The 14,199-nt window shown below is 38.9% G+C and overlaps 1 protein-coding gene across 1 annotated transcript; it reads left to right on the plus strand.

The window, feature by feature from the left end:
- Positions 1 to 7,151: 7,151 nt before the first annotated feature.
- On the plus strand, positions 7,152 to 9,099 carry LOC145111393 (tail fiber). Its single transcript, XM_079047675.1, has 3 exons — positions 7,152 to 7,348; positions 8,178 to 8,409; positions 8,515 to 9,099. The coding sequence occupies exons 1-3, from the start codon at positions 7,269 to 7,271 to the stop codon at positions 8,812 to 8,814; spliced, it is 612 nt and encodes a 203-aa protein (XP_078903801.1). The 5' UTR covers positions 7,152 to 7,268; the 3' UTR covers positions 8,815 to 9,099.
- The last annotated feature ends 5,100 nt before the right edge of the window (positions 9,100 to 14,199 follow it).

The following is a 14,199-nucleotide window of genomic DNA, read 5'->3' on the forward strand; positions in this document are numbered from 1 at the left end:
GGAGCAGAGGCCGGCACTGGCGCAGTCGCAGCCTACGCCAAAGCGGTTTAACACTGCTGATGTCAGATCTGGGGGTCGAAAGGGCCGTACTTATGGGAAGTGAGGCAAGACGCATGAGGATGCTTGTTGATCATTGTCTGGGTGCTACAATTGTGGCCGGCCGGGCCACTTGGCGAGGGATTGCCGCCAGCAGGCTCCGACACTCAGTTCCAAGATTTGTTATCATTGCGACCAGGCTGGCCATGTGAAGGCCAACCGCTCATCGCTCGCTGCCAGACCGGCGCAAGCTCCATCGCCAGCTACTTTGAGGATCACTAACGGAAGTCAGGGTAGGGCGGATCCCACGAAGGCTCGAGGTCGCGCTTTCCAGTTTACTGTCGAGGAGGCCAGAGCAGCACCGGATGTAGTGACTGGTATGTTTCTGTACCTTATCTTATTGATTATGTTTGTATTATGCTTATATATTTGTACCTTTGGTATGTACGTTCCTAGTGAACTCCTTTCCTGCTTTAGTGTTGTTTGACTCGGGTGCGAGTCGGTCCATTGTTTCTCAGTTATTTAGTAGGGAGTTTGCTATGCCCTTAGGGGAGTTGGAGTGTCCGTTGAGAGTTACTATCGCCAACGAACACGGGGTTTCTGCTTCTTCGGTGTATCAGGGTTGTGTTTTGGAGATCTTTGGGGTATCCTTTCCGATCGATTTGATCCCTATCCCCAAGGGGGATGTCTGCATGATTGTGGGTATGGATTAGCTGAGCTATTTCAGTGCTATGATCGATTGCGAGGGCCAGCGCGTTGTAGTTCGAACCCCAAGTGGGGGAGAGCTGGTTATTTATGGTGAGGGCACCAGGATGGGTTCAGGGTTTTGTTCTGCAGCCAGGGCTCGACAGTATATTCAGCATGAGTGTGCAAGTTATTTGGCTTATGTGGTGGACACGCGTGTTGGAGATCAGGTTTCAGTCTTAGAGGTCCCGATGGTCAGGGAGTTTGCCGATGTATTTCCGAGGGAGTTACCCGGTGTGCATCCTGAGAGGCAGGTCGAGTTCCGGATCAACCTCGTTCCAGGTGCGGCCCCGATTGCCAAGGCGTCGTACCGTTTGGCACCGCCCAAGATGCATGAGTTGTCATCTCAGTTGCAGGAACTACTAGGCAAGCAGTTCATCAGACCAAGTAGTTCTCCATGGGGAGCGCCGATTTTATTCGTCAAGAAGAAGGATGGTTCACACCGGATGTGTATTGATTACCGTTATCCCCTTCCGCGGATTGATGATCTCTTTGATCAATTGCATGGTGCATCTTGGTTCTCCAAGATAGATCTGAGGTCCGGATATCATCAGGTTAGGGTAAGAGAGGAGGACGTGGAGAAGACCGCATTCCAGACTCGTTATGGGCATTACGAGTTCGTGGTGATGCCATTTGGGCTCGCCAATGCGCTTGTAGTATTCATGGATTTTATGAATTGGGTACGCAGATCGATGCTCGATCGATCGGTTATCGTGTTTATTGATGATATCTTGGTATATTCCAAGACCAGAGAGCAGCATGAGGAGCATCTTTGCGAGATTCTGGGGGTTTTGAGGCGAGAACGACTTTATGCTAAGTTCTCGAAGTGCGAGTTCTGGTTACGAGAGGTTCAGTTCCTTGGATACCTCGTTAACCAAGATGGGATTTTGGTCGATCCGGCCAAGATCGAGGCGGTGATGCAGTGGGAGGTTTCGAAATCTCCCTCGGATATTAGGAGTTTCATGGGATTGGAAGGGTACTACCGGAGATTCATTCAGGTTTCTCTAAGATTGCAGTACCCTTCACTCGTCTAACGATGAAGGGGGTGGATTTCTAATGGTCGAGTTTGGATTCCTATGTCTGGTGGGGTCAGACAGATTGTGCTGGAGGAGGCTCATAACTCTCGTTTTTCTATTCATCCAGGGGCCACCAAAATGTATTGGGATCTGAGATTGAGCTACCGGTGGCCGTGTATGAAGAGGGAGATCACCTGGTATGTGGAGAGGTGCATGACCTGCAGGATGGTCAAGGCCGACCATTAGAGGCCGCATGACAAGCTGTAGCCTATGGAGGTTCCCATGTGGAAATGGAAACAAATTTCGATGGACTTCATCACCAAGTTGCCGAAGACGGCAAAGGGTTTTGATGCTATTTGGGTCATCGTGGATCGGTTGACCAAGAGTGCCCATTTCCTGGTGATTCGGGAGAGTTCTTCGGCCGAGAAGTTGGCTGATGTGTATATTCGCGATATCTTTGCTCTCCATGGGGTTCTGGTCTCCATTGTTTCAGAATGTGATGTTCGGTTCACCTCCCAATTTTGGCAGAAGTTCCATGAGGAACTGGGTACGAGGCTGCATTTCAATACAACTTATCATCTACAGACCAACGACCAGAGTGAGAGGACGATACAGACTCTTGAGGATATGTTGCCAGCCTATGTCATTGATTTTGGTGGGAACTGGGACTCGTACCTACCTCTTGCATATTTCTCCTATAACAACAACTTCCACTCCAACATTGGTGCTCTGCCTTTTGAGCTCTTGTATGGGCAGAGATTTCGTACCTCGGTTTGCTAGGGAGAGGTTGGTCACAAGGTTATAGGGCAGACTGAGGTGGTCCTTTGGACTACAGAGATGATCCAGCAGATCAGGTAGAGATTGTAGACTTCTCAGAGTCGGCAGAAGAGCTATGCCGACCGACGCCGATCTGAGTTGGAGTTTCAGGTCGGCGACATGGTGTTGCTGAAGGTCTCACCTTGGAAAGGTGTGATTCGCTTCAGGAAGAGGGGAAAGTTGGGTCCCCGATATATTGGGCCATTCCGGGTTATTTACAGGGTTGGAAAAGTTGCTTATAGATCAGATCTTCCTGAGGAGCTTAGTCAGATTCATAGCACTTTCCATGTTTCGCAGGTACGGAAGTGCGTATTAGACGAGGATGTAGTGGTATCATTGGATGATATTCAGGTTGATGAGCGCCTGAACCATGTCGAGAGGCCGATAGCTATTATGGAAAAGAAGGTAAAGGTTTTACGTAGCAAGGAAGTACCTTTGGTAAAGGTACGGTGGCAACACCAGAGGGACTCTGAGTGGCCCTGGGAACTGGAGGCTGAGATGCGGGAGCATTATCTGGATTTTTCACCGGAACAGGCTTTGAGGATGAAGCCTAGTCCGAGTGGAGGAAAGCTGTAACATCCCGACTTCCAGGTATGAGAATTATTCTTTTAAGTGTGTTTTTCCATTGAAACACGACGTGGTGGAGGCCTCAACATTGTGTGTCGAAGGACTTTGGGTCGCATATTTTTATGGACCAACATGGTGTGTTGGTGAGGGGAAACTCGGCGTGTTGGCGGCTGGACGAGAAACCCTAAATTTTAGGGTTTTGTACCCTAGGGCTGATCTTTTATCAGCTTCCAAACCCCCATATCGGCCCTTGTGAACCCTAATCATCCTTCCCTCTCATTTGTGAACTAGTGTTGTATTTTGGAGCAAAATAAGAAGAAAGTGGGAAGAAGGAAGCAAGGATCTAGCAAACAAAACTCTCATCTTCAGTTTGACACTCTTCTGGACCTTTGTAAGTGTCCAAGATCTGATTTTAAATACTCTATGTAGCTAGTTATTGAGTTTTGTCCCTTTTTCTCCTTATTCTTGGATGTTGCAATGGATGGATCCCATAAAGTTTGCAACTTTATGAATCTTCAGGTCAAGGCGACCTTATAGTGGTTTGGATCTGGTCTTTAGCCAAGTTTTGATGCCATGCATGCAATTTAGGTAATATTTCCCCCTTTTGATCCATTTTGGCTTCAAGACATGCATTGGACATGCATGTCTATAAAGCACCAACATTTGGGTTGATTTTGATGCTAGAATCTCTTCTGGAAAGGTTGGGTTTCAGATCTCAAGGATTTTTGTGCTTATTGATTAAGCCCTTGAATCTTCAAGCCTTGTGGATGGGTTTTTGAGCACTTGGAGTAGCCCCAAAGGATAAAGTTGGAAACTTTATCCTTTTTGATAGAGTTTGAGTTTAGAACTAAGTCTTGGAGTCCCTGGAATCGTAGGAACAGGTGAATGTGTTACGCTCGGGCAAACATGATGTGTTTGCAAGCCAACACGGCGTGTTGGCTGGGATTTTCCCGACCATCTGATTACTATAGAAACACGACGTGTTTATTGGTGCACTCGACGAGTTGGGTCAACATGGACTGTTGACCTTGACCGTCGACTTTGACTTTCACCATGGTTGACCAAGTTTGACTTTTGAGGGTATTTTGGGTATTTCAGGATTTTGATGGAATTGGTCACATGGTGGTTGTAGGCATTTGAGTCAGGAGATGAGATTTGGAGTCAGACCTTATCAATTCTGCACTACTTTAGAGGTGAGTCTTCCTCACTATACTTTCGGGTCGACGGCACCAAGGCCGACCCATTGGTTTGATAACCTGATATTGTATGCTGAGTATGAAGTAGATATGCATGCTAGTTTTGATATGCTAGTTTGGTAGATCTGTAGGACTACCTGTGATATTGCCTGTTATCTGAATATGATATTATATGTTATATGTCGACATATGGTGTGGGTTGGGTTGAGGTTGTACTGCTCCGTGCTGTGGCCAACAAACCCTGGAGCATACCAGATTAGGGGTGTTGATCGGGTAAAATTTTCGGGTTTCGGGTAGAACGAGTCGGGTAGTTCGGGTATTTCCTTAAAGTAATAATACCCGATGCCCGACCTATATTGTAATTCAGGTTCTTGGGTTTCGGGTATTCGGGTTTTAGGTCAGTTCGGGTATTTTTGGGTATACCCGAAAATTACTTAAGTGTCACTTATTGATTTTTTTAATGCTTTTTTGCATTTCGGTTGCTTTAATAAAAAATTGGGTAACAAAATATTCCATACAATTAACAAGTACATATACGATAACAATACAAGTCATTATAATATGTTATGTGATTTTTGCATTACATTTCAAATTTTGATAAAAGAAAAAACAGTTTATGGAGTACATGATCTGTGTTTGATTAAATTTGGATTAACCAAACATGTTACATGATTTAATGCAAAAGATGAGTACATAAAAGTTATAAATAAAAAAATTTAGCATGTTATCTAAATTGCAGGTACCAATTATATAGCTATATTTCAATTCACAAAGAAGAAATGACAAAAAAGAAACATGTGTATAGTTGAAAAAAAAGAAACAGATTGGTAGAGCACAAAGAAAATGAAGGGGAATCTAACATCTCATTCATTTTCATTATATTTGTTGTAACATTTTGTTCAAAACTTCATTTAATTTTCAACAATTTCTTTTGTATTTACTATATACCGTTCAAATAATGAAGTCATCTAACATTTGGTTTAAACTATAAGGAACAATAATTATGTAAAATAATGATACAACTTTAATAGTTATTATAACTAGTGTATTTATTAGTTTTTTTTAAAAAAAATTGGGTATTCGGGTATACCCGAATTTTTTTAAACCTACCAAATACCCGACCTATTTAAATATCGGGTTACCCGATTACCCGAATTTTCAAACCCGAAACCCGATTTACCCGACCCGATTTACCCGACCCAATCTACCCGAATTCAAAACGGGTCGGATTGGGTATTGGGTATTTTCAACAGGCCTAGACTCGTACAGAGGGCCGGGGAGCAAGCCAGACATAAGCTCTGGGCCCTGGGGGGAAGCCAGACTTATGCTATGGGCTCAAGGGTAATCGAGTCTGTTAGCTGTGGACCCATTGCATGTTGTTATTATTTTTGTGCTACTTGATATGTATTGGTATTTTGGGGGAACTCACTAAGCTTTGAGCTTACAATTTTGGATTATGTTTCAGGTACTTCAGAGGATCGCGGGAAGACGAAGGCCCTCACGTTTTATTTCACGATTTTGGGAATTCTCTGATGTTGAACTTATTTTGAAAACAATTTGTAAACAATGATGACTTTTGAGTAAATTTTAAAAGTTTAAAATTTTTGAGAATTTTATTGAGAATTTTATGAACGTTACAAAACCACTAAAAATAAGCCAAAACCACCAAGATGAACTAGGGTTTGGGTTTCTGGGGTTTAAGAGAGATGGAGGCTGAGAAATAGACCCTAAATTCGAGTTTAGGATGCTTAAATACGAAGCAAACCCTAAAAGATCATGAGCTTGGGCTGCAACTATTTTCACGTCGTGACCAACTAAACGTCACGTCGTGACCATTCTTCCAATGCGCGTAATCCTCAACTCAGCTTGTCACGTCGTGACGACCCTATGGTCATGTCGTGACACTCGGTTTTCCCCAAAAACCAAGTTTTTGACTCCATAAAGCCTTAAACCGATCCAATCCAAGAAACAAGTGTTACATCTCTCACTCAGTTTATGGTAGAAAGATAGTATATTCTAGAATAAATTAAAGAAAAAAAAATGGAGACAAAAAAAGAAATATCAAAGGCACTGAATTGTAGATCAAAGATACCGAATATAAGGTTGAATGTAAACACGAAGATTTAATACATGTTGTGAAGGATATGAATGGATGACAACATGAGTTAAAGGGGAAAAAACAAAATTCACCTTCCGGAAGAATATTTCATAGAAATTGATTAGTAGTGTATTTTTATGTACTAATCATATGTAACAATACTTTCCAACAATGAAATATAAGCATATTTTAAGTTTTATCGCGTATTGAAATTTTTTTATTTGTTTGATGTTAAAAAAGATATTTAAAATAAAATATCGAAATCTAATGACGCGACTTGGTGAGGTCTGCAAAAACCCAATGTATAGCCCGATTGAGGTGCACACACATCCCTTTAAATATATTTTTCGGAAACTAACTTTTATTTAGCTTAGAAACTAGCTTATCAATAACTTATCTTATCTTAGACTAACTTTGTTAACTAATAAGTTATTTCAAATTACCTTATCAATAATTTACTTTTAGGATTTTACCAAAATGCTAAATTGCAATAAACTAAATTCATTTTTGATACACTTTAAAAAAAAAAAACTGCCTGATGGGCCTGTTGATATCGCACGAGCCCAGAAGGCACGGCCCCATTGTGCACCCTAGACATAAATGTGTAAATGTAATTAATCTTTATGGATAAATCTTTGCAAAATTTTATAAGTCAAGTTGCTGTAATGAGCAATTAAAAAGTTTGGGGGCTAAATGCTAATATAATACACTGTATGATTGCAGGCCTCATTCAGTCTTCTAGAAGTCGGATTTGTAGTTGCGATCTCCTTTCTCTCTCTCACTCTCACTCTAACAATGGCGAAGCTGTCGAATCTTCCGATATATGCAGCTCGCGTTTACTTTTTCCTCATCATCCTCCAAATTCCGTTTTTTAGGTATTATTAATAATTTAATTTGTATACAATTTGATTCATATCTTTAATGTTTGTGTGTGGTTCATGATTTATTGAACTCGATATCACTTGTAGTTTTACTCAATCTTTGTATTGTCGGTATATTGATTGCGCTAGTGGTTACTGGATCCCCTTCTCTGATGAATATCTGCCTTGTTCACTTGATTTCTCTGATGAATATCTTAAATTAGTCATTAATGTAACCTGTTTCTAAATATTAGCTCAATTTCTTATTTTTCATACTTAAATCGTGCTCGTTTTTATCCCTTAAAGAGTTTAGTATTCGTACAAAATTTGAAGGTGAAAATCTACCTGTTGACTTCCAAATTTGAGGAGTTCACTTTTTGAGTAGAAATGAGGCTATCGAATAAAAGTGTTAGTAGGTATGTCCAAGATTGAGTCGAATTGGGGCTATCATACATACTTTATTTAAGAACGAATTGAACTGCATAAACTTTCTTAGAACAGATCTTTAGATGATTGAACTGCATAATCAAGAATTTTCTCATATTTCTCTTGCTGGATCGACTTTAGAAACCCAAAAGTAAAACTCATTCGCTAGTCAACTTTCACACTTCTTTGTTATATAATATAGACATTTTTTTTGGAGAAGGATACATTTTTTAACAGCATTACAGCTTTCCAAATATGATACTAACAAAGATTTGCATTAAGCTTTCAAGCTATCATCATCTTTAGCCCTAGGTTCAGAGTTTAGAGAAGACATATAGATACAATGTTTAAAGTTTTTGTTTCATTAATATATTCCTTTGTTTGTAATATTAAAATATTAATAATTTTTGTAAATCAGGATACCATGTAGATCGGGTATGTGTACATCACCTATCCAGATCACATCTAGCCAGCTAATTGCAAGTGACATCTTTCCATCAGCTGCAGTTAAAGGTCTTCTTTACCCAGGGGCTATTTTTAATGATTTAATATACAACATGAGTTTTCCAAGCTGGAATAATGTTCTTCACATTTACAATTTGACTGATATAAAAGTAGTCTCAGCAATACCTGATCTACAACGCCTAGAGGTTTCTATCTCTTCCCTTCTTCAATACTTGTAATAAATGAAAGTAGGCTGCTATTTGATGCATTTATTTAAAAAATAAAAATAAAAAATTGGGACTTGTTCTCAGGTTCTTGCAGGAAGCTACTTCTCAGTGGCAGGAGCATTTATCGGTTTACTAAAGCCTCAAAGAATGAGCATGTTTGGGACACTTTTAATTGTATGGGGACTTGTGAAAGAAGGTTTACTTGGAAAACAACCGGTAAATACGGACCCCACAAGATCCGTATATGTTTACCCAACAATGCTAATTGCAGTGCTTTGTGCCTTTTCTTCTGTTAAATATAACTTCCAAAAAGCCATTGCAAAACCTGCTCCTCGTCCTTTAGCTAAACCCCTTAAAAGCTCAAAAAAATCTAAGTTAAGATGAGATCACAACATATCAGTACCTACCAAAACTTTGGATTTTACCCACTGGATTCGTTTTGTAAAACCTTTTTTTTTTTTTTTTTTTAATTTATGATGTTGAAATTGGAAAAGATTATAGAACATGATGGTTTTTTTTTTGTTTTTGTTTTTGTATTTGTTTGAGTTCATTACGGATAAAGTAACTGGATTGGTAATGATGTTTGTTGGGATAAAATGTATGTTTGAATTGTTTTTTTGTTAGATTGAATAGACAGTTTGAATGGGCTAAATGATCATTTTACTGTTATATTTTTAAATCATCGTTAATTTAAAAATATTTATTAATTCTGTCATGTTTTATGGTGTAACTCAATAAGTGAATATGTCCATATTAAATAAGAAAAAAAATCATACATTGTATATAGTTGTCCAATTTAAATGTTAACTTCATTAAAAAGAAAGTATAATATTTATTTGTAGGGTTTGAAATATATTGTGAGATGTCGAAGTGTCTTAGGTCATGTCTTGTGTCGAAGTTTGTATTGATGTTTTCATTATATGTATTTCATAAGGGCAGCTTTGATGTCGAAGCGTATTTGTATTAACCCTTATGTACATTTTGTTTACTTCTGATGTTCCTATAAATAGAGATACGTATAAGGGTTAGAGTAACTTTTGTCATGAAGTGTACTTTACTCTCATTTACTCTTGTATCTTTCAGAAGTATTACTTGAAACAAACAGATTCTATTTACAACTTGTGTTCTTGATTGATTCATACTTTGATTTCATTTCATTCACTTGATTCATACGACCTACATTGGGTATCAGAGCATGATTCTCTCAGTTGATTTATGATTTTATCGTGTTTTCAAAAGTTTTTGAATCTTATATCAGATTCAAAAATATTCCGCACTTATGATCTAGAAAATCTTTATTGATCAACTGTTTTGATTCGATTATGCGTTCCGTCTGATAAATCGAGTGCTTGCTGTTTGTTTTCTGGAAGATTTGTTCATTAGATTTTTCTTTCTGAAGCTTTTCATAATCTTTGTCCATACATCAATGGCTAACTTCAACATGAACACGATGACTGGTTTCTCTCATCTTCTTGGTTCTTCAACCAAAATTCCGATGTTGATTCCTGAATACTATGAGCAATGGGCGGACAGAATGGAAGATTATCTCAATGGAATAGACGGAAATTTGTGGCGTTGCATAACGAGTGGTAACTATCGTCCTGGGAGGTTAGAACAGATTGGAACTGTTGGTTCATCTACAGATGTTTCACTTCAAGCAGATAAACAAAAAGAAAATGATAAGAAATGATTGCGTGAACTTCGCGGTGCTCTTCCACCGGTGGTTTACAATTATGTCCGTGGTTGCAAAACATCAAAGGAGATCTGTGATACTTTGAAAGAGAAGTATCAGGGAAGTGAGAAGAGAAGAAAAAGTTATGTTAAGCAATGTCTGCTTGAATTAGGAGAACTCAAACAAAAGGAAAATGAGACCATTGAGCTGTACTATGATCGTCTGAATGCGTTAATCTTCAAGTGCAGTCGATATGGGGTTAATTGTTCGATTCTTGAGTATAATCTTACTTTCTTGATGGGAATTCGAAAGGAGTGGAGGGACATTAGTTTAATGATCAAGACACAACAAAGCTTCGACAACTATTCTCTAGGTGATCTTGATAATGTTCTGAAAGCCCATGAAAGCGAGATTAACGAAATTGCTGAAGAAGGAAAACTAAGTTTGGGTGGTCCTCTGGCATTGGTTTCGAAAGTGTTTGGAAAAGAGACAGAAGTCGAATCTGTAGATGTTGATAGTCCTGATGATGAAGGTTTTGTCTTGAACTCGGATGACGAAGCTGTGACGTATTACTCAAATAACAAAGTCAAGAAGTTTTTCAAAAAGCCATTCAATCCGAAGTTCAAAGGAAGTGATTTCAAGGGAAACTCATCTGGGAAGAATGTTAAAGAAGATTCGAAGGTTGAAAAAAAAAGAAAGTAAGGTTACTGGTGAAAAGATTGAGAAAAAGTTAAAAGGAGATTCTGGTTTTGATTGCCACTACTGCAATGGTGCAAACCATATGGCAATCGACTGCATGTTAAGGAAAAGAGAGGAGAAAAAGGAAAGAGTGAAGGATGAAGCCTATTATGTCGAAAGGCTGGAGGAAGTAAGAGCTAGGACGAAGGGAATGTCGCTAGTTGCAAAAGGAAGTGGTGATGGGGATGACACTTATCAAATCTTGTCATCTAGATCAGATAACGAATAGATGAGGAACCCCACACATGGAGCGATGTATGCAAGGTATGAGGAGGACAGTCAGGATGACGGGAATGTGACCGGGAAGTGCTTTGTATCAACGGGAGCAGACAAGTATCCAATGACTTTGAAGGTACGTTCTCTTCTTGAATCCTTTGATATCCCTTTCAGTTCATATGATGCTATTTTATCTGACTTCGATGATACCTATCTTACGTTAATGACATGCTTATTTCTATTAGTGGTGATGCTGAGAAATCAAAAACATTATTGCTAGAAACACAAAAAGGTTGGACTCGAAGAGAAGTAGAATAGACAATCTAAAATTGCAGCTAAATAATGTTACTTGTGATAGAGATAATATAGAGATTGGATAATTGTATTTTGTTAAAACAACGTAACATTTACTGTAATTCGGCTAAAAGATTGTATGCTAAATTGACTGATTTACATCATTCCTCTGACATAAGTAAGGAACAACATAGGAAACTTTTACCCTTTTTGACTTTCGAAAGAGAGAAAATAGATTCAACATCCTATGATTGTGAGAAGAAGATTTTTGAATTTGACAAGGCCCCAAATGATTCATATGCATATGATATTGTCAAAATAGATGAATTTTTGGATGCTAATGATTTGGTTCATATTGTGAATGAGACCTAAACCAAAACTGTACAAATAAAGATTTTGAAAAAGACTGAGAATTCGACATCTAACTCTCAACATAATTTTGCTGATATCAAAGATGATTTTGACAATATCAGTGAAATTGAGGCGGAAGAAGTTGTTGACTGGTCTCAGTTATCTGTCATTAATGTCACTTTGATGACTAAGGGTAAATTTTTTTTAATGATTCAATGGAAAAGGTTAACACCGATCAACCCTCAACTTCGAAAGTTCATGACTATGCCTGTGTGATTGTCAAAGATAGTCAAACTGATAGTGACAATGATGAAGAAGACATTCAAATCGAAACAACGATTCCCAGGGTTGTTGTCGACCAAGTTTATGAGGAAACAGAGAAATTTGATAAAGTGATGAAAGAAAAAAGGTCCTCATTATCTCGAATCGAACTCAGTTGTTTATCCAAATTTCAAATGCACTGATGATGTGGTGTTTCCCAATCAGGTGTTTGTCACCACATGCAATGGAGACAAAGTAAATCCTGATAACAACACAATTTTTGTTGAAGATAACAAAGGAGCTTCGAAAGAAGATTTTTTCTCAAACCAAAGCAAGGTTGAAAATACTCTTATCAAGAACTCATCAACTTTTCAAAGGCAAAAACCAAAACGAAATTGGGAAGTGAAGAAAGAAAAAGCAAATGTTGTTGAACCATCAAATGAACCAGTTTCTTAAAATCAAAACTCAAAAACTCAAATTTTCTATAAACAAATTCAAAAGATTTCAAAAGAAGAAGGAATTTCAATGTCGAAAGCTCAAAACAAGGTGTATTGGCAAAGTAAAAAGTCTTTTTTATGAAGTAACCAATGATCAGGTTGCCCAAATCATGAAACTTCCCACTAATGGATCGTTTTATAAAGTAACCAATGATCAGGTGTTCCACATGTTCAACGAGATGAGTCATCAACCTCCACTTACCGGCATAAGTCAGTTCAAGAAGTCCTCTCGGCCTTGTATTTGGAACTTTCTTTTTGGGATTTTTCTTCGATGCCTAACAGGTAGAAGTGTTGGGCTTGATAAGGCCAAATTGGAAATCTATGCCCTAATTGTTGGGTTATACTATGATTTGAATGTGGACTATGTTTCAGAGCTATGGGAGGAGTTTGGCACTGGTATCTCTCATACACATGTTGTCAATCGAGTCTCATGTGCTAGGTACTGGAGTCTCATTCTTCAAGATCTATATGAGAAGGAAGGGATTTTTGTTCCCTCAGATGTTCCAAAAGCAGAATTTACCATCTATCAACACCCAAAGACTGTTGAAGATGACTTGACAATATTTCCTTTAGTTGCACGAATTCCGGATGCTATGCTTCGCAAGGTGGATCCGACAAACCCTGTTCTTGTTACCTACCTTTCCACCATAAACATTGATAATGCAATAGGGGTTTTGCTTCTGAAGGGAACTAAAGGAACTTCGAAACGTGGGAAAAGTTCCAAGAAACCCACAAAGGTTGAAAAACTTAAATATGTACCTGAGGAAGTAGAGAAGGAGTTCACGAAGCCTATCAAAGAACCTGTTGTTCAGGATGTTCCAAAAGAAATAGTGCCCTCAAAAACAGGTGTTCTCAAGCGAACGAAGAAGCCAACACATAGACCTCGACATTCACCAGAACGGAGGTCTATTATCGAAGACGTTTCTGAGAAGCCTATTTCGCCAACTAAGGAAGTTTCTATTTCGAAATCAAAGAGGATTCGCAAACCACAGCTAAGTTGAAAGGGTGTGGTCATTCGTAAAATTCCTGCTCCAGTTTATTTGACTTCAAAGAAACGAAGAGCTCATGCCATGATAAAGAAACTCAAGAAGAAGCAAAAGAAGTTGCAAGATCCTCTTGATGAGGTTGTGGTAGAAATAGAATTCGAATATGATATTGATCAGTCTTCGATTCGAAATGATAACATTGTCTTCAATTAAACTCAAAGGGACTCTCCAGTCAAGTCAAATTCCGAGAAGACTGGAAGTCTTAGTGGCTCTGTGAAAGCATCTAATGTGGACACATCTACTAATTTGGGTGATTCTTCAAATCCTTCCATCCCTGAGCAGACTAAAGTCATACCACCCGAAGTCTCGATCACTGAATCCATTTCAGAGGATGTTCGAACTTCAGGCATCCCTGTGAACATATCTAATATGGACACAATTGTCAATATGGGTGATGGGATGTTGACATTCGAAGCACAACGTAATCCTCCTGTCATAACATCATTTGTTCCCATTTCAATTGTTCTCTCCTCTACCATTGAATCCACCATTATCGACACTTCAACTTCACTACCACCATTTGTTACTCCTACTCCTATTTCGTTCCCAGCTTCCACTATTTCACCCACCTTCAACAATATCATGAATCAACCTATCACTTCTCTTTTCCCTTCTCAATCCACCGAAGGTGACCAATCCATTCCAGACCAAAATGAAGATGAAGTCATGGTTTCATTTGCTGACATACAATTCG

This window comes from Lactuca virosa, chromosome 5 (genome assembly GCF_052849685.1).
Source record: "Lactuca virosa cultivar CGN04683 chromosome 5, Lactuca_virosa_CGN04683_v6, whole genome shotgun sequence".
Lineage (NCBI taxonomy): Eukaryota > Viridiplantae > Streptophyta > Magnoliopsida > Asterales > Asteraceae > Lactuca > Lactuca virosa.